This window comes from Stegastes partitus, unplaced genomic scaffold (assembly GCF_000690725.1).
Source record: "Stegastes partitus isolate 25-593 unplaced genomic scaffold, Stegastes_partitus-1.0.2 Scaffold123, whole genome shotgun sequence".
Taxonomy (NCBI): Eukaryota; Metazoa; Chordata; class Actinopteri; family Pomacentridae; genus Stegastes; species Stegastes partitus.
In genome coordinates this window covers 415,671-439,513 of record NW_007577854.1, presented here as the reverse complement: position 1 = coordinate 439,513, position 23,843 = coordinate 415,671, and the positions used below count along the sequence as shown (strand labels likewise).

At 39.4% G+C, this 23,843-nt stretch overlaps 1 protein-coding gene across 2 annotated transcripts in view; it reads left to right on the top strand.

The window, feature by feature from the left end:
• tbc1d1 (TBC1 (tre-2/USP6, BUB2, cdc16) domain family, member 1) overlaps nt 1-23,843 on the top strand; it is a 55,111-nt gene that overhangs the window by 17,212 nt on the left and 14,056 nt on the right. The window contains exons 2-14 of one of the 2 annotated variants that reach the window (XM_008278423.1): nt 4,182-4,778; nt 6,929-7,018; nt 7,102-7,206; nt 8,714-8,846; nt 9,394-9,485; nt 10,299-10,415; nt 10,702-10,827; nt 11,351-11,499; nt 11,973-12,236; nt 14,172-14,288; nt 14,643-14,756; nt 14,934-15,067; nt 20,933-21,133. In XM_008278423.1, coding sequence (XP_008276645.1) covers nt 4,182-4,778; nt 6,929-7,018; nt 7,102-7,206; nt 8,714-8,846; nt 9,394-9,485; nt 10,299-10,415; nt 10,702-10,827; nt 11,351-11,499; nt 11,973-12,236; nt 14,172-14,288; nt 14,643-14,756; nt 14,934-15,067; nt 20,933-21,133 — 2,239 coding nt within the window. The remainder of the gene's footprint in view (nt 1-4,181; nt 4,779-6,928; nt 7,019-7,101; nt 7,207-8,713; nt 8,847-9,393; nt 9,486-10,298; nt 10,416-10,701; nt 10,828-11,350; nt 11,500-11,972; nt 12,237-14,171; nt 14,289-14,642; nt 14,757-14,933; nt 15,068-20,932; nt 21,134-23,843) is intronic. The other variant, XM_008278422.1, reaches the window with a different exon arrangement.

The window sequence follows — 23,843 nt, the reverse complement described above, 5'->3', positions numbered from 1 at the left end:
CCAAATTCTTTTTTATACAAGTTGAACAAAACCACGCTCTTTTCAAGGTTTCCAGCAGTTTTTTAAAAATGAAACTTACCCTCCATCAGTCCAAGCATTGCACTCTTATTGGATACCTCCATGTTTGTTGTTGTTAGCATAGCGCTGAAGCATCTTGTGCATCAGTGTGATCGGTGGACCATAAAATTGGGCACTGACAAACGTTCTGTGTTGCCTGGACGCAAACTGCGATTAAATGCATTAATTTTTTGAAAGCGTAATTTTTGTTGTAGTTAATTAATCGTAATTAATGCCTTAAAATATATTAGGGGTGGGACTTTAACACGTTATTTTAAAGTCCTACCCCTAGTTTTTATATCTAGTAACAGTGACACATTAGTGTTATCATGAGGTGTATCTGGAAAAAAGTTTCCCCCACTTGCATCCAGCACACAGTGAAAACGTAAATGTCTCACTCTTATATGCCATCAGTGCATGTGGACCTATGAACATTTTTAGAATAAAACAGAATAATAATGATTTTGACATTTTGAGATCGGAACATTGTTGACAGATAGTTGGAGGGCGTTGACTGCTTAATTGGATGAAGTTAATTATTCAAACACTGTGTAATATAGCCTCGGGTTGTTTTCCCCTTCTGGTAGTGAGAGTAATTACACAAACACTGTTAAAATGCTGCTTATGCATGACTTTGTCATCTTTTTGAGACTGTAGTCCTTCTTCTGAATGCAGTTTATTTTTTAGCAGGGTCCTTTTTTTTTACTCTTATGTGCTCGAGCCTTCTCTGTTTCCATCGCTGTGGTTATCCCCCTATTTAGTTCTTGCAAAGCAATCATTGTTGGTTTACACAAAATGCATTGTTACGGAAAGCTGATTTAAATTTCTAAAATACTGCAAAATACAGAGAGAATTAACTGGCGGTGATGGGCTTAATCAGCATTGTATAAACATGTTTGATAAGAGCTTAAATGTAACGGGCCTTCATTTATATCTACATTTCCCGTATTCAAGCTTTAAGGGTCACTAAGGTTAAGACTTTTGACCTCTTGGTGCCAAATCTGTTTCTGAAACATCACCTTGTCTCTTTTAGCCCTTTTCTAGGCACTCTTATATTTCTGTCTGACACTTTTCCATCTTTGAAACTGGCACACACAGTGTGTCAGACTATTTTAATGGTCATGGAAATTTGTGTTAATCATGGAATGACTGGATATAGAAAAGGACTTTTGTGTAAGCAAGAAGCCGGAGTTACGGTTCATTTCTTTTAGGCTGTCCTCATTCAACTCTCAAGGAGCACTTATCCACAGCTTGGCCCAGGTTAAATTTTGGGGCTTTTATAGCTGCACCATTCACATGTTACAGCAAACCAACTCTTCTAAACCCACTGTCTGCCCCTTGTTTAGAACCAGACAGCAAACAGATAAAGTTATAAAGTAGCTTGTGGGCATAGGGAAGTGTTCAGCAACACAAAGAGCCAGATACTTCCCTCAACAAATGATTTAGATCAAACACAATGAGAGGAACCAGTGTTGGAGAGTGAATATTTAGCTGACATTTCCCAGGCTGCCAGAAACTTAAATGTATGATTACAGCTCTCTATAACTGCTTCATATGCAAATATGCAACTGCTTACTAAGATGCTCAGCACAACAACTTAATATGGCAACAACATTCAACCAACAAATTATGATATTATGATAATTTGATAAAGTATATTAAAAATATAAACCTAAATTCCAGTGGATCATCCCAGGTGAGCTCCACAGAGGAATTTGCCCAAACAACAATAAATTCCCTCTCTGCAAACAGCCATTTCACAGCCTGCACACAGCTGATTAGACAGAAACACTGAAGCAAAAAGAGAGCCTGCACACTTTCTGCACACAGTGTAGTGAACACAAAAAAACCACTAAGTTGCTAGGCAGCATGGTGGTTGTTGACGTTCTCCTCTGTTGAACGTCATTCTGAAAATCTTGGCTCTGTAAAGATCTCCACAATCTGCCCTAGATTCATCTTCTTTGTTTGTTCAGTCTCAGTGCAAAATGTAACAAGCTCATTCAGTCTCTCTGTCTTATTGCACTCCTCACTCAAAGTTTTCACACGCTGAGCCGAATGAACGATCTGCAGTCACAGCAGGGATTAGTCGCAACATCAGAAAAGTAGTCTACACCTCAGTGAAGTTTATAAAGGAGCATAGACGTTTGGGCTGCAAAGTCCACTGGGAAAATTTTCCGCATTTAACCAGACCCATCTGTTGGTCACGCAATATTGTCGGTGGGCTTGATTTGGGTCACTTAGCATGCACGCCAAGTGATGCATTAAATCTATGATTAATTTAGGTGGATGCAACTTTTTTTTAACAGACACACTACTAATCTTATAGTCCCATAAGGACGCCGTCTTTAATTCAATTCAAGAATTCAGTATTTGTTCTACTCTATTGGTGTGGTAGCTCCAGATTGCATCCCTGTCATTCAGAATATTCAATGTACAAGTGAGTACCCCTGACTGTTGGTCTGATGTGCATAATTCCAATGTTCCATGTTAAGTAGCTGTAGATGAAGGAGAAGGTCAAGGTTCATGCATCTTCAAAGGGGATCAGAAATAGTTAAGTCCATTTTGGAAAGGTCCGTCTGTTACTGTCTTTCTCATGCACACACATAAACAAGCAGTTTTATCCTTGCATGCAGAAAGCCAAAATACAACAAACACACTGGTAAACACTCAGCTTTAAATAGTTTTATACTAAATCAAAGTAGACATTACTGAGGAAAAACGGGTAACCAAAGTTTATAGGAAAAGAGAGGAAAAATGGAAAGGAGGGGTCAGGAGGACAGGAAAGAAGGGAATCAAATAAAGAGGAAAGAGAGTACAAAGCCTGCTTTGAGGCAAAATGTCCTGGTTTGACTTCTTTTCAGCCCAAGTACACATCACAAGGGCTTCTCTATTCCAGGGCACCATATTACTTTACACCGTATGGCAGGTTAGCTCATAGCAAGGTGTGGCACTGTGGTGCATGGATACATGGAAAAATTGTGTTCTTGCAGTAAGCCTTTAGTGTTTATTTCAGTGTTTATCCACTATTGCTACTGTAGGCAGCCACCTGTTTGTGGATTTGTACTCTTGGTGCTGTGACAGTTTGAGAACTAAAACACTCAAATAACAACTTCGGAAGATGGCAGTTAACGTTCATCAGACTAAGTGCTAGGAGAGACGCACTTTATTGTGATAATGAATATGATGGTAATGCAAGAACACAGGCAGCTATCTCATAGTGTTTATAGGGATAAGACAAAATTTTTGTCAATACTAATATCCATACTCTTCCCTTATTGCCTTATCTCAACCCTAATATAACTGGATTAAAATGTGTAACTAACTACATAATTTAAAACATCATTGAAGTGGCCTTGTTGAATTAATAAGCACATTATTAATAGTAGATAATTGGCCACAAGGAAAAGGTTAACTTAAAATAGGGTAAAATAAAATGTAAACAAACAAATGATGATCAAATAATGATCACATACAAGGGTTTGCGTTGCAGACCACGCCAATGATCACAGTCTAAAGTCTTCAAAATAAATGAAATGTATTTTTTTTATAACTGGCAAATGTTTTTTTAAGCATCTCATTTATTAAACTGTTTATTGCCCGACTGGAAAATAGTGTGCAGTTTTACAGTTTGCAAGATCCAAAAAACACACACAGGGACATTCAAAGTATTCATATGATATGTAGTTATTATAGTAGGGCTTCAGATTTGCCAGAAATTGAAAACACTAGCAGGTAGACTTCTATTGGAGTTTAATGTCAGTTTGCCATGTTGCTGTACATACAAACAGCAAAGCTGCTATATTTATGAGTTTAAGTAAATTCCCCACTCTGTTGTTTGGTAAAGAGAGATTGGATTCCATACCTAGTGTAGTTGTACTTTTGCTGTAGGTTTCATTGTTAATGGCCAGGCAAACCTAAAGCCAGTAATGTTTGAGTTAAGTGTTTTCAAAGCTGTTTTGTCATTGCTTAGGCTTAAATGAATGTGCTTGTATTCACATGAGCACGTAGCACTCACATTTGTGCAGTTAGGGTAACTGAAGATTGGCCAGCGAAATGCAATTATGTATGCAATTACAAAATGAGTCATTACAGCAGTTCTTATCACTTTCTCACTATCTTTGCAGGTCCCTGAGATTATCAGCACATTGAGGCAGGCTGGCAAAAGCTCAGCACGCAGCAATGACATCACCGCTGTTTCCACCAAGACTTCCACAGGTCCTGGAAGCAGTGACTCCTCTCAAACATGTATTTCCTCCCACTCCACTATGTTGAGCTCAACGGCACCCGTTGCTGCTGTGTCACCAACGACCTTCGCAAAAAAATTCGAGGTACTGTTTTGCGGCCGTGTGAGTGTTGCTCACAAAAAAGCCCCACCTGCCCTAATTGACGAGTGCATCGAGAAGTTTAGCCAGCTCCATGGCTCAGGGACTACTGATAAAGGAGGAAATAGCGGGGGATTGGTAGGCGGCCTGAAGAGGGCATTAACCTTCCAATCCAATGGACTGGGAAGTGGTGCTGTTGGTAATGGTGCTGTAGGGAGCCCCACCACTGGAAAGCGCCCTGTTCTGTTCAAGCGAGACCCCAGCTTTCCTTGCCTGCAGGCCCTGGATGAGAACGGTCTTTCACCAGAGATTTCTAACACCAACACTACTGATCCACTCGCCGGATCTGCTGAGGTACAACCAACCAGCCTGCAGGAGAACAGGACCATGCTGTTTACGGTAATTTTTTACAAGGTGGCACACACAAAACTGACAATATACCCTGATTAGTTGGCTGATATTTCAGTGTCTGTATTTATTTACCACTAATGCCATATGCAGATTTTAAAGTTATACTGTACTAAAAGTGGAATCATAGAGCTGGGTGATAACTTGAGACATCAGTAATTTTATGAGTTGCTCAGTGGGATTTTAATTAATGTATTAATTACAATTATTGTTATTCACTGTGCATAGACCATGCAAATACCAGATGAAACACTCACTGACCAAATCAACCTCTCACTGAACTCAGAACTGAAGTCTCCCATAGAAAACTTTGTTCTTCAGAAAACTTTATTCTCCAATCGTTCTCCTTTTGTCCTCATCTCTGCGCATTGTGTGTGAAATAGAGTTCAGAACTTTTGTTTTGACATTTTCAACTTGCATTGGACAAGTCTTTGCATTGACTTGCACCATTCTGGATGTATTTTTCTCTAGTTATGTCTTATTTTTACTTTACTGACTTTATATGCAATTGTATTGCCTCTAACGTTCACCTCACTTTTTTTCTGCACACATAGTAAAATTTCAGAAAGAATATCTCTGCCAGTGGGACAGCAGTCTTACATATGCATGACATTTCAGGATCATCTTGGTCTAAATTTAACTGTGTAAATGACAGCATTATTCTTGTTGAAATATTTATATCTTGCAGGGGATAGTGAAAATAACTTAGCATTTCTGGCATTCTAACCACACTAAAAATGCCATATTTAAGTTCAAATCATGCCTACATCATCTTTACGCCATTCATTTATCACCTACTGTATTAGCATTGCTCAAGGATGAACCATTGAACCACCAGGATGAAATTCCTTCAATCTACAACAATATTATAAAGTGCATGTATTTCAGATGAACAAACATCAGTGTATGTTCCTGTACCTCACACTCAGCGGTTCTGTTAGGCTTCTCTGTTGAGAATATGAAGGAAATGTGTAGAGGAGTAAAGTGCAGTTTTGGATTCCCTGAATAACAACTCCTGATACACAGTTGCTCGTGAAGGACAAAGAGGGAGAGAATAAAAAAACAGACAAAAATCTAACTCAGCAAGAGCAAAATGCTGACTGCTGCCTAAAATGAGCCTAGTCACGCTCTTCTAATTGACCTCTACTTGACCTCAGCGCCCTCCTGCCAACAGGAATTTTCCTGTTTGTACTCCAGACAGGAAATAGTCATCAATAGCATAGGATTCACCAGGGTCTGTTACTGCACCCCTCAGCAGATACAGACATATTAGTGACACTAATAATACATTCTGCTGCCAGAGTGACCTCATCCTGGTGACATCATCACCTTTTTTGCCTCAGTTTTCAAGACAGAAATACCTCTTTTCCTTTGGAAAGATTTTAATTATGTGATTAATATTTGATACAGAAGGAGAATAAAGGAGAACTTGTAAAGGAGAACAGCTGTGCTCACAGAGCTTGAAGACTTAGATGTAATACTGTACCTCTGATTAATGGAGATGAGCTCGCTTGCTTATAATGAACCCCAGATTCCCTTCTTTTGGTTTTGGAGTTATTCTGACTCATGTCCTAATGATGGTGTGAATTGGGATATCCCCTGAAGCGGAACTGTCCTAAAATTAATTGGTGCTTCATGAGAAAAGAAGAAATGAAACCGTCTCAGCTGACGAATTTGAAAAAAGAACTGAAAAGATTATTTTTGGGCTTTCCTTTAAATCTTGTAATTATCAATCAAGCCTCATATAGAGTATTATTGTATCTGCATAGGAGACAAATTGTCATAGAACCTATTGTATGTAGCTTGGTTTTTGAGATTTTTTGTGAGATTGATAACTAATTATTAAATAATGATCAACATTAATGAAGTTATTGCAATAATTGATTAGTACACTTGAGTAAGGTTTTTTTTTTTTGGACAACAAAACCAAAATTCTCTGATTCCAGCTTATATTTTCATATTTTATGGACCAAACAACTACTTGATTAAAAATAACCATTAAGTCCTAGTTGCAGTCACAGCCACACCACAACTGTCACCACACAAACAGAATCACATACCACTGAGTGAAAGGCTGTGAACACACACAACCACATAAACATGGCCACATACAGCCTAACTGTATTTTCTTTGTGTTTCAGGTGGGCAGGTCTCAGATCTTCTTGGTTAGTCCTGACACTAAGAAAGTTGCCATAGAGAAGAGTTTCAGAGAAATATCCTTCTGCTCACAGGTCTGAAGCACTGGATATCAATACATGAGTGTCTGTATAAAATGTGGCTGCAATTTTAAGACCTGTTGTTCATCTCTTCCCAGGGTATTCGTCATGTGGATCACTTTGGCTTCATTTGCAGGGAGACTGTGGAGGGAGGAAGCTGTCACTTTGTGTGCTATGTCTTCCAGTGTACGGATGAATCACTGGTGAGATTGTTTTCATATGGATTCTTGCTTTTTTGCTGCCTCACACAGTTAATTTACTAGTCCCTATATAATGAACACAAGAGAGCTTACTCAGTAGAGAGCATATTTTGTACAGTTGCTTGTCATTTTGCATCATTACTATCAGCTTTTGAGTTGCACAAAATAATTTTCACATCTATGAAATGTTTGTTAGCTGTATATGATGGGGAACAATTAAGAACACAGCCTTGATCAATTTCATTCATGAAATGTTGCAGCATTTACATTACATTTATGTATACAGATACAACCTTTGTGGATTGTAAATGTGAGTACAATGCACAGTTGAGTACAATGTGTATTTCCAGTAATTCATTTCCTTATACTTCCATATCAGTGCTTCCCACTCCATGTTCATATTTGTTTAGCTTACTCAGTTTTATAAGGAGCTGTTTTTTATCAGTGAGGATTAAATGCAGCTCCAACTCATAGGATTTATGACGCAGTGCATCTGTGCTCCACTGAGTCATGCTGGCCAAATGAACTCCGTTTGATAAAAACCTTGCTCACCTACTGTTCTGCTTAATAGCTAAATGTGCAGTGTGATTAGCTTATACAATGCTTCCTGATAAAATGAGGCCAATTAAACATAATTCTAAGTCTTCCAAGGGAAATTTTTTTTATATTATTCTAGTTGTTGCGTATTGTCTATTGTTTTTTCTATTTCTACTTTGTGGCATGCAAGATTTTTTGCCCTGTTTTAATGTCTTCAAAGATTTTCTTTCTACATGCTTTAAACTTTCGTGGAATTGTTAGAAAACAGAATTCTGTGTGTAGCAACAAACTGCTTCCTAAGTTGCTTATTATTATTATTATTATTATTATTATTATTATTATTATTATTATTATTATATTGACTTAATATTACAATGTTATTAATACTATCATAGTGTATAACAATATTGCTGCCATTTGAAGTGAAATGCAGCCTTGAAAAAAGATAATGTAATAAGTGTTAGTGGAATCACATTGGTCGTCCCTCTGAACACCAACCAATTTCTGGGCTTCTGTCACATTTTTTCTTACAGTGGGCTATTTTTTTCTGGCTATATAAAGTCCTGTACCTCTATGTAAACAGCAAAACCATGGCTAGAAGTAGAGAGAATTTAAAAATGTCATTTTTCCATTTAACGCAGCTTTATAACCATATGTCTTAAAAAAAAATCTAAGTTGTATTTATTTTACAAAAATGGAAAGAAAAAACAAACTCCGAATCATTATTGACAATATTCATCCGCGTGCTCCCAGGTGTCACCAGTACTGGAAACAATAATGTGGCTCTACATGCTATTGATATTTTGTTTACTATTTACATTTTTAATTCAATTTCACACTTGTCTCCTCTCTGCTCTGTAAACACAGTGTGTCAGTCAGCCAAACAGCAGGTAGCAGAATTTTTAGTTTTTTACAGAATCTTTTTAGTGCAAACAGTTTATATATAAGAAAGTGTTTTACTTTGCTGTTTTAGGTAGACGAGATTATGCTGACTCTGAAGCAAGCGTTCTCTGTGGCAGCCCTGCAGCAGAATGCAAAGACCCAGAGCCAGCAGTGTGACAGCTGCCCCATGCAGCAGCTCCACAGACTGTGTGAAAGGATAGAAGGTAGGAAACTGTCCTTGAACTTCTTCATTATACAAAATAGTAGAACTGTCAAACACAAATACTTGTTAAGATTTACACTGTGAGCATCGTTGGATCGGTTACATTTATACATTGTGCAGCTCTAGGCACCTATAGGAGACCACATTTTTTGTTCTTTCTGTTAAGTCAGTTTACATTTAACACTTTAAATCCAGTGAAGAAGTTAACAATTTTTAACCAGTGTCAATATTTAATGCATGTATCAAATATGTTCTGTAAATTTACAGGCTCACACTATATATATCATAATGACCAGGCATAAGCATCTGCTTTTGTAACTAAAGCTCAGGTTAAATTTTGTCTTATTTAATGATAACAAATCATTTATACTTTATAGATAACATCTTTCTAAATGTATAATTGCATAGCAGATTTTATGATGACAAATCAGGTGCCCAAGAAACCAACGTACTAGAATCCTATAAGCAGCTACCATATGGCAAACAATTCTGAAGTAAGACGTGGCTTTTCTGTGTGTGTTTTTATTCTTCATTTGTATTATTTTCAGGTCTACACCCATCAAAGACCAAACTGGAGCTTCAGAGATACTTGGCTACTTTGGACAATCAGGAGCAAGCTTCCATCTTTGAAAACACTATGGTAATAAGTCTGTTCTGACTGTGGACCTGAAGGACAAGATGTGAATTCCTGAGTTCCCCTAAAGGGGGACGACACCTAGAAAACTATCCAGTCAGTCAACAATGTCATCTAAGTCTGTCATGACTGAATCACTGTGGAATCACAAGTTTTTCATGTGGGAGTTACAGTGACGCACTCAGTCTTCTTTACACATGATATTTATAAATATTTCTGTCACCTCATTTATCCGTACTGTAAGTTTGACTCTTTTTCACTCTTCAGCTTCCTTAATGTTCTGTCTCTTTTCCCTAAAACACTGGTGAAAATGTTCCGTTAAGCACTTCTATTTAACCATTGGCAACTGATATATTTAGTCAGGATTTACTGATGACATTTCTGGTATATAAATAACAGGCGTGTTAAAAGAGTCTGAAGAAGCAGAATGTGGTTGTATATCTCCCTACGACCCTGCTGACATCTGCTGGTAGTTTAATTAAACTGCAACACCTCAAAAGTGCCGAATGCATCCATGTGAGTGTACTGTAGGAGTTTACGTTTCAGGTAGCTGATTTTAGCTTAGCGTCCTGTACATAGCAGCATATTGTATCAATATACTGTTATAATGTAACTATTATCAGGTCAAAAAGCTTTATTTATAATGCCATTTGAAATGTTTCAAAGTTGTAACCTTGCTATTTTAAATGCTATGAAATAACACGTTGTGAATTGGCTCGGTATAAATTAAATTGAATTGAAATATTTTCAGTATACATGAACAGATATTTGTCATAGTTGACCAACTATTAAATTATATGTTGCATTTTGTGTGTCCAGCGGGCTCGTCCTAAGAGCGATCAGGAAGAGAATGAGTTGGTGATGGCCTCTTTGAGGAATCTCTATGAGGAGAGACAGAAGAGTCATCAGCACACACTGCCTGGAGACAGCAAACCGGTACTTTCACCTCCTAAACACACATATGCACCACTCTACCAGCACTCTTTTTTATTATTATTATTATTATTATTCTCTACAGATAAGTTCTATGTTTTTCCATAGTGTCAACTGTTCTTCAAACAGTTCTATAATAAGATAGTACACCAAAGAAAGACAACTGGGGAAAAAAATCCCCCTCACTTATACAGAAATAGCTGTCACACTGTCTTTGAGGACCTCCTTCCCTTTCACTGACCGTTGGTTTCTATCTCTTCATTTATTTTTTTTATCCATGTGTATGTAGGTGTCTGAGGATGCAGCTCCAGCACCCGTGGAGGCGCAGCAGCAGAGCAGCAGTCGGCAGCGACTGGAGCAGTTCAAGAGCCGAGCCAAACGCTCTCTCACTGAGTCCCTGGAGGGCATATGGAAGGTAACAATACTTTTTCTGTCTTGGTTTGTATGGAGTTATGCACAAGTATGCACTTGTCTATGGTTCAATGCAAAAGATGGCAAATTATAGCCAAACATGATGTATGATGTAAAAAGAAGTAAATACAATCCTGATGCAAACAGACATTAAAAATGAGCCTTCCCTCAAATTTGTGGACATCATGAATTAAAGTTATATTTATATGTATATATATGTGAAAACAGTTACTGTGCATTGTAAAAAGAAAAGAAAAATATTGGCCTAATTAATGACAAATATCCCGAGTAGTAATAGTTGGGAGGGGGTGGCGGGTGACTATTCGTTCCGCCGGGGTCGGGGGGGAAGATTCCGATTCCAGCACAGCGAACGAATAGTCAGCTATTCAGCTATTTGTGTCCAGCCCTATTATTAATCCTTACATTTAGTGCATAGAAATGGAGAAATTGCTCAGTAAAGTAGTGTCTTGGTTTGTGAGTTTAGGTTACATGTAATTGCCTAACCTTGACGTGTGTGTTCTTGACAGGGAAGCAGCAAGGCCAGAACTCAGAGGGACAACAGTGAAGGAAGTGATAGTGGCTCGTCTGTTTGTACTGTCAACAGCAGCCAGGACCAGCCCTGCATAGATGACCCTTTGTCTGCCTCTTCTCATGTACGACCCACCAGCCCACTCAGGTAAGTACACCTAAACACACATGCCCACCCACTGACTCATATCTAGGGTCAGAGCAGTCAGTGTTTTAAAGGTCAGAGCAGTTATACTTGTTTTACCTCGATTTTAGGATTTCTTCTAGTCACAGGCAAGGTTGGATTCAGCCTGATTAACTAATTAGTTAATCAATTAGGGTGTTGTGGAATGTAGGCCTATCATCTGCAGGGTTTGGTGTAAGGGTCTGGTGCTGTGAAAACCAGCTGGCAGGCAAATGTTATTCCTTCAGCATTTTGATACCTGTTCACTTTTTAGTGGTGCATTGGAGTTTATGCTTAAAATTATGTCCAACTTTCTTAGATTTTTTTGTAAGCCTACCTACTGCATATTGTAAACATGTTTTTTTTTGTGTAAAACTGCAATGGACTGTTATTCAATACAAAATATCGTTTTCATGCCATGTATTTCTCCTCACTGTCTCTCCTTGTTATACCTTCAGATGCCACAACTCAACAGGCGACCTCAAGCACCTTGACACCTCTCTTTCCCTGTCACCATCCTCCTCCTCTTTACCCCGTGATTCTCAGCCACAGGGCTTCCGCCGGCGGGCCAGCACCTTCAGCCACCCCCCCACCCCCTCCTCAGTACTCGAGTACTCTCCGGTGCAGATATTAATTCACAAGCCACAGGAGCCTTCTGCAGCTAACAAGCCCAAGCTCGTACGACACTACTCCGTCAGCACAGACTCCCCACACCAGAGCAAGTGAGGAAAGTGTGTGTGTGTGTGTGTGTGTGTGTGTGCGCGCGCGTTTGTGTGTGAATTTGTACAGACAGACAAGTTCTTCACAGTTTGTCACATATTAATGTCATACAGACACAGAGAGTGTGGCTGTCAGGGCCTCTGTGGTACAGAAAAAAATGTCTCATGTGTAAAGGAACCCCTCAGCTCACTGTTCCGTGACATTAGAGAGGAATAGTTGCTGTCGTTTTTTTAATAGCCAATAGACTTAACAGTAGTCATTTTCACCCCTTGCTGTGTGACAACTAGTATTGTCTCATTGTGTCTACAACTAAGGATTCACCCAGATTTACATCACAGGGATTCAGTAATGAAGCCATCTAGTATGCATTGGTCTGTTTAGTCCAGGGGTTGGCAAAGAGCCATTTGGACCAGTTTCCCACGCAAAAGAGAACACCAGGAGCCACAAAACCCCTTTGACATCTAAAGTGAAGATCGCACTGCATATATCGTTTTTACCTTTATGCTATGTATAAAAAAACTATAGTGTGTTGCATTTATGAAATCAATAAACTGCTACAGACAAAACGAAATTTTACAAGTAAAAATGACGTCTGGTTGTCCTGCTGACTGCAGCTGGGACTGCTGACCGCCTGTGAGTGCTTTGGGATGGGGAGGAGCTCACAGCAGCAACCGCTGCTCGCTGAGGACAGTAACTGCAGAACAATACATGTTGTCACGTCAGAGTCTCCAAAACACCATAAAAGTCTCCAGTAACACCAGAAAGAGTCGCTAGATTTGTTGCAAGTCGCTTTTGTGAAAAAAAATGTTGCCAAGAGGATTTGGAAAGTTGCCAGATTTAGCGAGAAAGTCACCAAGTTGGCAACACTGTGCGTGCTGGTGGGTGTTTTGAGCGACAAAAAAAATTAAACATGTTTTGTTTTAATGTTACAAGTTCACAAAATCTTCAAATTTAGAAATACATTTTAAAAACTGATGAGCTGAAATAAAATACATTTAAATTACAATACTCATTTATTTTGCAAAGCCGCAAGGAGCCGCAGCAGAGGTATGAAAGAGCTGCATGCAGCTCCGGAGCCGCGGGTTGCCGACACCTGGTTTAGTCTGATTCATTTAAAAGAAAGACAAAAAGCAATGAAACTGATTTGGAATTGGCAGTATGTATTGTAGTTATTTTTTATGCGTTTCTGTGTAATGCTGTTGTAATGTATCTCATAGTGCGCTTGCATACCTGAGTGTATGACAACCAGGAATTGTGATAGCAGTCTGCTGTGCTGTCAAACACGTTTAGTGGAGTGTGCCAGATATAAGTTTTCTGTATTACAGATGTATCAGTGTCAAAAAGGAAACATCCATCCATCCATTATCTACACACCGCTTAATCCTCACTAGGGTCGCGGGGGGGCTGGAGTCTATCCCAGCTGACTTCGGGCTAAAGCAGGGGACACCCTGGACAGGTCGCCCGTCTGTCACAGGGCTACACTTAAAGACAGACAGAGTTGTCAGAAAAGGGATGTTTCATACTGTCCTTGTGCATCAGCTTTAGCTCCTCTTCCTCCATCCTGCTGCAAGCTCTTCCTCTCTTTTCTGTTCCTAAAATCTGCATAATATTCTTGTTGTCATGAAGGAAAACTCATTTAATTAGCTGAGATAAAGTGCAGGTAGACCGATCTAATAAGTTTGAATACATCATTCATTTTGCTCACATACAACAGTAAAATAGATTAAAGCTAAGATAATATTCTTTAATTTCATACAGATATCGTCTTTAAAATCAGATGGTACAGCTGAGAAGATAATACGTAACCACAACTATGATACCTAACCACGTACACTGCATTTCTGCTGTTTCTCTTCACCCTTTATCTTTGTTTCCATACATCACTCAGTGTCTGTGGCAATCTTTTCTTTTCTCATTCTCACTGTATTTGCACTCAGAAATGTATCAACCGACTCAAGCCTTCCTCCTGTTCCTCCCTGCCCTTCCTCACACTCTCCTGTCCTCCTCCATCCTCCTTCCTCACCTTCTACTGGAGCCCGGCTCAATAGAAGAAGGTGAGAATTTAGTTCAACTCATGCAATATCTATTTTCTCTGTCTTAAGTGCTTTTATATAAACTTCTCATATCTTCTTTTGATCTCATTTTCCATGTTATTATGTCAAGTACCCATTCAGACAGAGAAGCACTTCACATGTCACTCATTGGTTGCTAGTTTGAAAGGTGATTCACGCTCTTCAAAGATGGAGCTATTTTCAACTTTTTCCACCTCAGCCAGCAAGGCATTCACATCTTTTAAACAGCATCAGTGAAATTCAAAACATTTCTTCCAAGCAACATGTCTCTGTGTGAATGGGGCCCATGTTTCTTTGTTCATCTGTTTTTGCCTCCTTTTATCACCTCCATATCAGTCCTCTGGGTGGTCTACGTGCTCGTCTCCACTCCTCCTCCTCTGTCCCTAATTTTCTGAAATTTCAATTTCTGGCCCCTGTCCAAGAGAATGAATATGCTGAACCAAAGAACAGGTATACACATATACACCAAGTGATCATGTCTTTGCTGCGTGTGCAGCATAGCAGTAGTCTGTCTTATTTTTTCATAGATTCTTGTCGCTATGTATATCAGTGTGTATGTAAACAGTATAGTCATGGCCTGCATATTGACCTTTAACTACATCTGTGCGTGTGTGTGTGTGTTCTCAGTGATGTAGCAGCTCTCTCTACACCAAATGCAGCATGCGAAGTGGGAGAAAGCCCTCTGCGCAGCCATCGCCACTCATGGAGGCAGCAGATCTTCCTACGGGTTGCTACTCCTCAGAAGGGCACAGACAGTAATGGTAAGAATACACAGACACAGAAACTCATCCTGTATAAATCAATATGTGGTTCACTTTTTGGAAACTCAGTGACCATTAAGTAGCAAGACAATGACATGAGCATCGTCTGCCAGCGTTTAATTACATTGTCAGTCATAGAGACAATTAGGGCCGCGCAGTATAGTTGAAATGCATTACAGCTAAATGTCTCATATCAGTCTACATTGATGTCTTACCTTGATACACAAAAGACATAAACAGTACAGAAAACAAGTACATCAAACTGAAATCAATAGGAACTTCAATGTGATGCAACAGCTAAACAAACTTCGTTGACTTCAAGAGGCCCAAGGAGCCTTGGAATACTTGCATGAAGAGCAATGAGGAGAACAACAGAGGTTTCAACAGGTTCTATTATCGAGGGAATGATAGGCTGCTTATGAGCCATGGAGGAAACATGCTTTGGTTGTGTCCATGCATCCAGAGTTTGCGTTTGTTATTTGCTTTCATATTTTGCATATAATGCATTTAAGCAAAGCCGTCATTCTATTGAGTGAGTTTGTAATTGGTCATGATGTGGTATCTATCGTCTCTATATATTGCTATCGTTATATCTCTCAGCCCTACAGACAACATAATTAGGCAGTCAAATTGATCCAATCTAAAATGGTGAAGAATCTCGTAACTTGTTAAATTTAGTTCAAAAAATATGGAGAAAATGAAACATTGATTCATGTTAAGGAACAATAAGGCTGATTTCTGCCTGCCAAGCTGAAAAAAAAACAAAAAACACACACACATTATATTGATAATTACTGATAACTTTTACTGGCACCCACACAGACACACTGCATTAAAGAGCATGAGTAAGACCTGTCACATTTGTTTCTTTATGTGTGCTATTGTGAAAAACGGCAGAGCTCTGCACATGCAGTCTACAGTGCAGTGACGAAGCTTTTCCGCTCTGTGTCACTCTTTCATTTAATGTGTGTTTACAAAAGAGGAATGAGTGAAAATAGATCACTTTATCAAAGCTCTTTGTCTCTCCAGTAAGAACTTGAATTTGTTCACATCACATCCCTCCGGGCAGTCTGTCTTTCTTCACAGTGTTTCAGGTGATCTTGTATACAGTAATAATCATGTCCGTTCTCGTATTTGTGGTTCATGTGTGTATGTCAGCGTGTGCAGATGCAGAATCATGCTTGTACTTGCATTTGTGCAGATCCCATGTTTTGATAATTATAAGTGTCGTGTGTATAACAGAATAAGTGTTGACAGTTGAGATAGCTGGGTTGGTCATACTGTAACACCTGTAAGTTCCCAGCAGAATGATCATCCACATACAAAGAAAGAGATGTATTTTCTAGATTTAACTTTACCATACCAGTGTTTGTATTTTACTAGAAAAAACAAAAAGAACAAGATGTACTTTTGCAAGATCTCACAAAAAGTACAGTGTTCAGCTCATTTGTGGTGAACTGCCCCTCACTTGGAAAGCAGACAAAAGCAGGCGGCAGCTGCAGGGGGCTGCAACTAAAAGTGCAATCAAGTGAGACAGTTTCCAGAGGCTTCAGTCTGTACAGGTGGTGACAGAAAGACTCACATCCTGTTAGATCTGATTTCCATTTAAAATATTATCAGACCCATATGTCAGTTTTTACACAGCCTCTAATTTCTTAATTTCTGACATAATTAAAAGGCTAAACGGGCAATTTGTGACCGCTGTTTATGGTTCAACCTCCACTTCACAGGAACTCTCATGTAAATCACCATCATATCAGTTAGAAATCAGTTGAGCCAACCTGTCCCTCTGAAACTAATAAATAAATCAGAACTCAGCCTGTGATATATTGTGTAGTACATTGTGTGGTTTGTTCTGTTCTGGATTGCACGTTGTGTGATTGATGCTGATGTTTGTTGTCAGACAGGCTGAATACATTCATATTACAGATCATAAACCATTTACAGTTTATCACAGTTTCAGTTTATTCTATATGAACATTGGACTGATTTAATTATTGCAGTATTAAGCAGAAGCATTAAGCATGAAAAGGATGAGAGGATTCTCATCTGTATAGATGTAAAGCTCAGACAGTCTAAATATCTGACATCTCTGTAATGAAAGCTATTGTCTTTTTTTTGTGTTCCCTCTGTATATGCTACTATTTTTAATGTATTGATGTGGTTTTATGTGTGGTCAGCTGATTTGTATATTGCAAAACATTACCTTTTTTCCCCCCCACCCATTGTTTTTTTCCCTAACTCCTCCATTTCTCTTCTGGAACTCTATAATATAATTTGTTGGAGCATGTGCCTTTTATTTGTAAGCATTTAATTCAACCTAAACATCTAATTATACAAAAAAGAGAAAAGCTTCCAAGCCTCGCTTTGAACAAACTGTGTTTTTGCTTGATATATGATGTCGATTACCAATTTTTAAGAAATAATCTGACTAATGTTTGTCAATTAATCCATTCATTGACTTATTGTTTCAGAGATTGTGATTGAGAAGGACCACTTTCACCATTAATTGTCAGTCATGTTAAATGTGGAAGCCTTTAAAGGAGGTTGTTTTAATGAAGACTGTACAAATTACTGATGTAGTACTGATTGTGTAGACATTTTCTGAAACCTTGTAGACGCTTTATTTAAAATTTATAAAATTGTGTGCCAAGAGTTACGCAGCATCTGTTTCTCGCTTTGAGTCAATAACATTAGCAGGAGTGAACAAAATAAAAGGAGCAATATATTGTAGTTGAACAGGCCTGCAATAAGAGCAACTTTTATAAGTCCTCTAAGGTCAATACTACTTTCTTGGGGACTGTGTCAGAGTATTGATTACTTGTCATTACAGATATAAACCATGAAGAGTCTTTGCAGTGTCAGCAAGAGCAGACCACTTTTCTGCTGTTTCCTTTTTTAAGATGCCCTGTGTTGTAATGATTTTTGAGTATTTTTGCTTATTGTCACCTAAATATTTTGGAAATGTTGCCAGTGATGCAGCACTTTCAGGCCTTTCTGTGTTTCTGTAAATTGCCTAAAGTCTAAAAATCGTCACTTTGTTTGACACAGCATGAAATGTGCTGCTGTGTGGAAGATCAACAGAAATATAGCATAATACATATATAAAATATAGGCAATGCTGCCTGGAATTCACACATTTTCATGTGTCATTTTCAGTACTGTTGCTTGAGTCGACAAGTGAAGATACATTTGTGTGGACAAGTCTGGTCCAAATAAAAAGTCTTCCCCACAAAAAATATACTTTTTGAAAGTGTTACTTGGCATTGATCCTGAAACTTAACAATGGCACATAATGTCAAGTAGTGGTGGATCCACCTGCGGTAATGTAAGCTAAAATCCAAAAATGGGATTGGCTGTTTTGGTAAATCCCCATCATGTCAGTGTCATTTGGACTTTCAAGCTGTCTGGAATTGGTCATTTGTATTTACCCTTCTTGTGTATCTGCCATTGCAGAGGTGATTTGGTCCAGAAGATTGAGTGAAATAACAAAATAAGACAAACTATTAGCGTACAACATAGGCCAACCACATTTCTAAATGCTGAGAGAGACTTAGAATAACAGGTCATTTGTCATATGAGCTGCTGTGTGCAGAAAGCCTGATGTTTGCCACAGTGTTCTTTTTTGATACTACCACTGGGGGATGCCAAAGTTTCTCATTTCCGAATCCTACACGTATCGACATTCCTAGTGCATTACAGCAACACAGATTTACATATAGTTAAATTAGTATTTCCCTGAAACAGTCTTGGCAGCATTTTAACTGTCACAAAGGTGCAGGAGCAATTAGCATCATAAAGTGTTCCGATTATTTTGCTAACTCCTGCACACACCCCTGTGGATTCTGCTCAGGGGTGGATATTGCATCTCATAAATGCATTGTGGAATGCAGGACTGTGTGTGACCCTTATATCCACTTTCCCACTGAATGTGTTGCTCATGAGGGATTAGTGAGGTTTAGGCCTGTCTTTGTGCTTTAAGTTCCCCTTTCAAATGAAACATGTAATAAATCTGTCTTCAGCATCGATGAAATTTGCACCCAAAGTTTGGTTTGATAGACAAGTGTGGGAAAAGCTGTGCTCTTAGCTGAATGCAGCGCTGAGGTGGGTTGAGTTGGGTGATTGTGTCCGTGTGCGTCCGTGTGCGTGCGTGTGCATGTGTGTGCACGTGCGTTCGCGTTCTTCCATGCATGATGTCGTGTGTGTGTGTGTGTGTGTGTGTGTGTGTGTGTGTGTGTGTGTGTGTGTGTGTGTGTGTGTGTGTGTGTGTGTGTGTGTGTGTGCGCGCGGTTCAGGGGGTGGTGGTGTCTCAAGGTCATGTTGACAGTCCACACACAGACAGCGCCAGAGAAAAGCGTCAGCCTTGTTGACCCACTTTGCTTTTTGTGAGTGTGTGTGTTTGTGGTGTGACCTGGTTCTTTCCAAGTTGTTTGCTCAGGGAGTGGATCGTGCCACTTTGTGCAAGAGTGTGTGTGTGTATGATAGTTTTTGTGTTATGATTAGGCAAATATGGTGCTGTAGCTGTTAAGGTTAAGTCAGGATAAGAGGCTGGGGAATTAATATTGTCAATGGAGAGTCCTCTCAAGGGTCACAGGATTTTGTGTGCATTTGTTTTGTACGTGTGTTTGCAATTTCACACCAGAAAGTTAAGTCCTCACCAGCGTTCTGTTGAAACAGTGTAGCCGTCTCTGTTTGTCTACCAAATACACAACTCTCTTAACAGAGTTCAGTGTGTGTGTGTGCGCGTGTGTGCGTGCGTGCGTGCGTGCGTGCGTGTCACCCCAGTCTGCCTTGTCTTCACTTCGCTTATAACTGACGAGCCATAAGTTTGTACAGTGACTCTGCTGGTTTCAGCATGTCTTGGAAACTCTCTGACACATACACAAAGGCACACAGTCCATAAATGTTCACCTCATCTGGCACAAAGAACACTATTGTCACTGTATATACGTGTGTAGTGAAGTACATTATGTCAGTTTGTTTTTGAAGTGTTGAAAAGATGACTTTATCTGACATATTTTTAATTTTCCTCAGAAGACTCTTTAGACAGATAAGCATCAAATTTACATACCTAAGCAGAGCTAAGGTATGTTTGTGCGTTTGTGTACGCAGTATCAAACTCAGTCGTGATGTTCCTGCGAACTGAAAGCGAAGCAAGTGCTATCTGGATAGTTGGTATGTCCTTCCTTTAAACAACACAGGGTATTTTGAGGTTTGGGATCCACCCTGTACTTTGGGGTGGAGTCACACAAACACTTTTTTTTTTTACTGCGTTGCACCCAACTGTGTCAAATATATCTATGTTTAGCATTTTCTTTTTATTTTGCATGACTGTGAGATTGACAGGGAGAGAAAGGAGTCCAGGCAGCTGCTTTTCAGTTCATACCTACAAACAAGTGTTGATCAAACCCAAATGGAAGACTCAAAGAATGTCATGTAGGGTTCTTTAGAATTAATTTTAATTCTCACAACACTCTCTCCTTCCTTTTTCACCTTGGCAATAGTGAAAGAATTAGAACACATACCTCTTAAAAAACCAAAACAACTCAGAGCTTGAATCTAGATAGAAGTCCTCTTTGATACTGAGACATAGATTAATCTGTTAGTCAACAGAAAATAATAGAAAATTATAAATATGCTGCAGATGGATGGTATAATTATTGAATAATTCTTAAACAACATACTGAGTTATATAGAAGTTTTTTTTTTTTTTTACTGTTCAATAGTCAGTCAAAAAAAGCTGATTATTGTCACTGATTAAATGAAATTATTAAATAATTTGTTTTACTGTTTGCATTTTTGTGTTTTATATCAGATACATCTTATATTTAGCGTTCTAGTCTAATGTCGCAATCTGCCTTTCAGAGCGAGTGGATCCCTGTCTAGAGGGGGGTCGGATGTGTGTTGGCCAGGCTGTGGGTGGAGGAGGTGGGGACTCATCCATGAGAGCGGTGCCTGAGGAAAGGACGAAGAGGAGCAAAGAGGAGCTGAGGGAACTGTGGAGAAAGGCCATCCTGCAGCAGATCCTGCTGCAAAGAATGGAGAGGGAGAACCAGAAGCTACAAGGTGAACTGGTTTTGTGCACATATCCTCAATAATACATTAAACTGTGAAGTAGAAATAAGCTTCACTACAATGAGCAATATAATTTGATATTCAAAACTGCATTAACACAAATACTACAGTGTGCAGCGCTACAGTGATCCATACATGCAACGGACAATGTGTCAGTTCAAATTGAATTAAAATATGTTCTGCTTTCTGAAAATATCAACCAAAGCTAAATGCCTAAAATTAGATGCACACCGAACAGTTTCACTTGAAAGAAGTACATACTATTGCATTGTGTGTTCCTTACTATCACAGACATTACTGAACCACAACACGTTTTACTGCAGCCAGATTTTGTAAAGTTAAATTCGTTGTCTGTCAGCATGATAACAAGCAGCCAGCGTTGTTTCATTTAGAAGTGTTATCAGTCACTTGTTAACTCTGTTGAATTACATGATGAGTTGGTTTCTCTGGCAACTTGCCTGTCCAGATGTGCACTGAACTACTTAATCAAGTGCACACCTGCTTTTTCACTCTTCAGAAATTTCAACCCACCACAAATTAACTGGTTGTATAATATATTTTTGTATGTATGTGCGTGTGCGTGCCTGTGTTTGTTGGTGGGTACATCTAAGGGCGTGCCAAGTGCACCACCCCTTTCCTGACCGACTTGGCTCGTACCTACACACACCTAGCTATGCGTCACAAACTATTAAGTCAAACACACCCAACACTTCAGCCATCACACAGGTAGAGATGATTGCCTACACAGCAGGGTGTGGATGGACAGAATGTGGGTCAGGGATGATGTTGGAAAATCAAGTCAGGGCAGCAGCACACAGACACACTCTGTGTGACCGCACTATACACACCAGTATTTTTCATCTGCAGCATGTGGCAGCTCTCTTAGGCGTCTATAGTTTAATTGTGTTTTATTCCTCCCACAGGGTGCGCTCCACCTTTCTGTCCGTTATTTGTCTGGGTGGAGCTCAACTCCCTGTCCTCTATTCTATCTGTTTATCTCTCTCACTGCTGCCTGGTTTGTGGGTCAACTATGAAAGTGTGTGTGTATTTTGTCAGCTCCAGGGTGGGGATTCCTATCCTGTTGTGTGTTATCAAGGGTGGAGTGTTCCGGCAACAGAGAATGGGAGCGAAATAAGGAATGGGAGGCAAAGAGAGATTGGAGAGACTTGAGCGCTAACTGGGCTGCTGCCAATGAGTGCGTCCTGATAGACTGACTAGACTGTGCATGCTCCAGACAGATGATAAGACAGACAGCGCAGCCACGGCTTCACCGAAAGCAACTATTCTTACCCTGGGTGTGTCAACCATCTGCTCCATCCAAGTTTTTTTCCTTTATTATCCAGACTACGCCTTCCAGGTCACTCCTGCCACTTTTCTGCCTTTGGTTGCTTAGGCCATAATATACAGCATTTCATAAGAAGTGCTCTGATCTCTTCAGATGCTCTTAGTTTATCTTGTGTTGTTCTAAATGTGTTTATTCTGTGAGTTCTGTGCAAAACAGCACCGAATTGTGACATCAATTTTTTATAAAAACTGTGGTGCTATTGTACTAACTTTTTGCTGAATTTAACTGATGCAAGAACATTCGTTCAGCCTAATTACCCCTGTTGGCTATAAACCCATTTCCTGGAAGGTATCAGTGCCGGTGGGAACGGGATGTGACCTGCTGTCTCCGTCCCGTCCAGTAGTGATGATATCACTCTCCTGAGCACAGCCAAGTTGCAGCTGGTCACTGGGTGGACACCACACATGAGCGGAAAGGGTGGGGGAGCCCACATGGGGAGGGAGAGTGTGGTTGACGGACAAGACAAATGTGGGATTGATTGAGAGGAAAGTTGAGAATTGGCGGAGAAGCGAAAGAGAAGAAGAGTAGAGTTGTGGGTTAAGTGATTAGTGGAGGGAGAGAGGAAGGGTGTTGTCAAAAAGAGAGGAACAGATGAGGGGTGCTGGGTGTGCCCTCACCTTCTTTGATCACTGGCGTCAACATGTTGCAACGGATTCACAGTTTGTTTTTCTGTTTGTTTAGTAGGGTGTATTAATCTGAAAGTCCAGAAGCAGGGTTTCCCATGTGCATTCAATTGTCAAAAAAACACATCATCGTTGTGGTATAGTTGTGACAATCCGGAATTATTGAAAATTGACGTCTTAGTGTTCCCAACACTTTGTGTTCCAGACACGATGATGTCTTAATTCTATTGATAAAAAAGGTATTCTCTGCGTGGGTGTCATAAACAGCCTTCCTAATTACAGTATTAAGCTGGCATGCTACATGGCATATAGGTAGACACTGTATTCTAGTTGAGTGATGCAGTTAGAATTTAACCCTCCTATTATCTTTGGGGTCAATTTGACCCCATTCAATGTTTACCATCTCTAAATAAGTCATTGACATAATTTTGTCAGTTTTATTTAAAGGGCTATTTACACATAAACTTGGATAACAATTTTAATTATGATATTTTCTGGAGCTTTAAATTGCTGGGGTCAAACTGAACCCAAGGATAGAAGATGTCAGTAAATTTGAAGGAACTAGGAGGGTTAAAGCACAGGTTGTGGTGGACGGTCAGACAGATGTAAAGCTGTAGCATGTGTTCCTTTTTAAAATAACTTTGACATTTAAGCAACTGTAATTCATAGTAACAACAGAGTATTGTCTATATGTGTGTGTGTGTGTGTGTGTGTGTGTGTGTGTGTGTGTGTG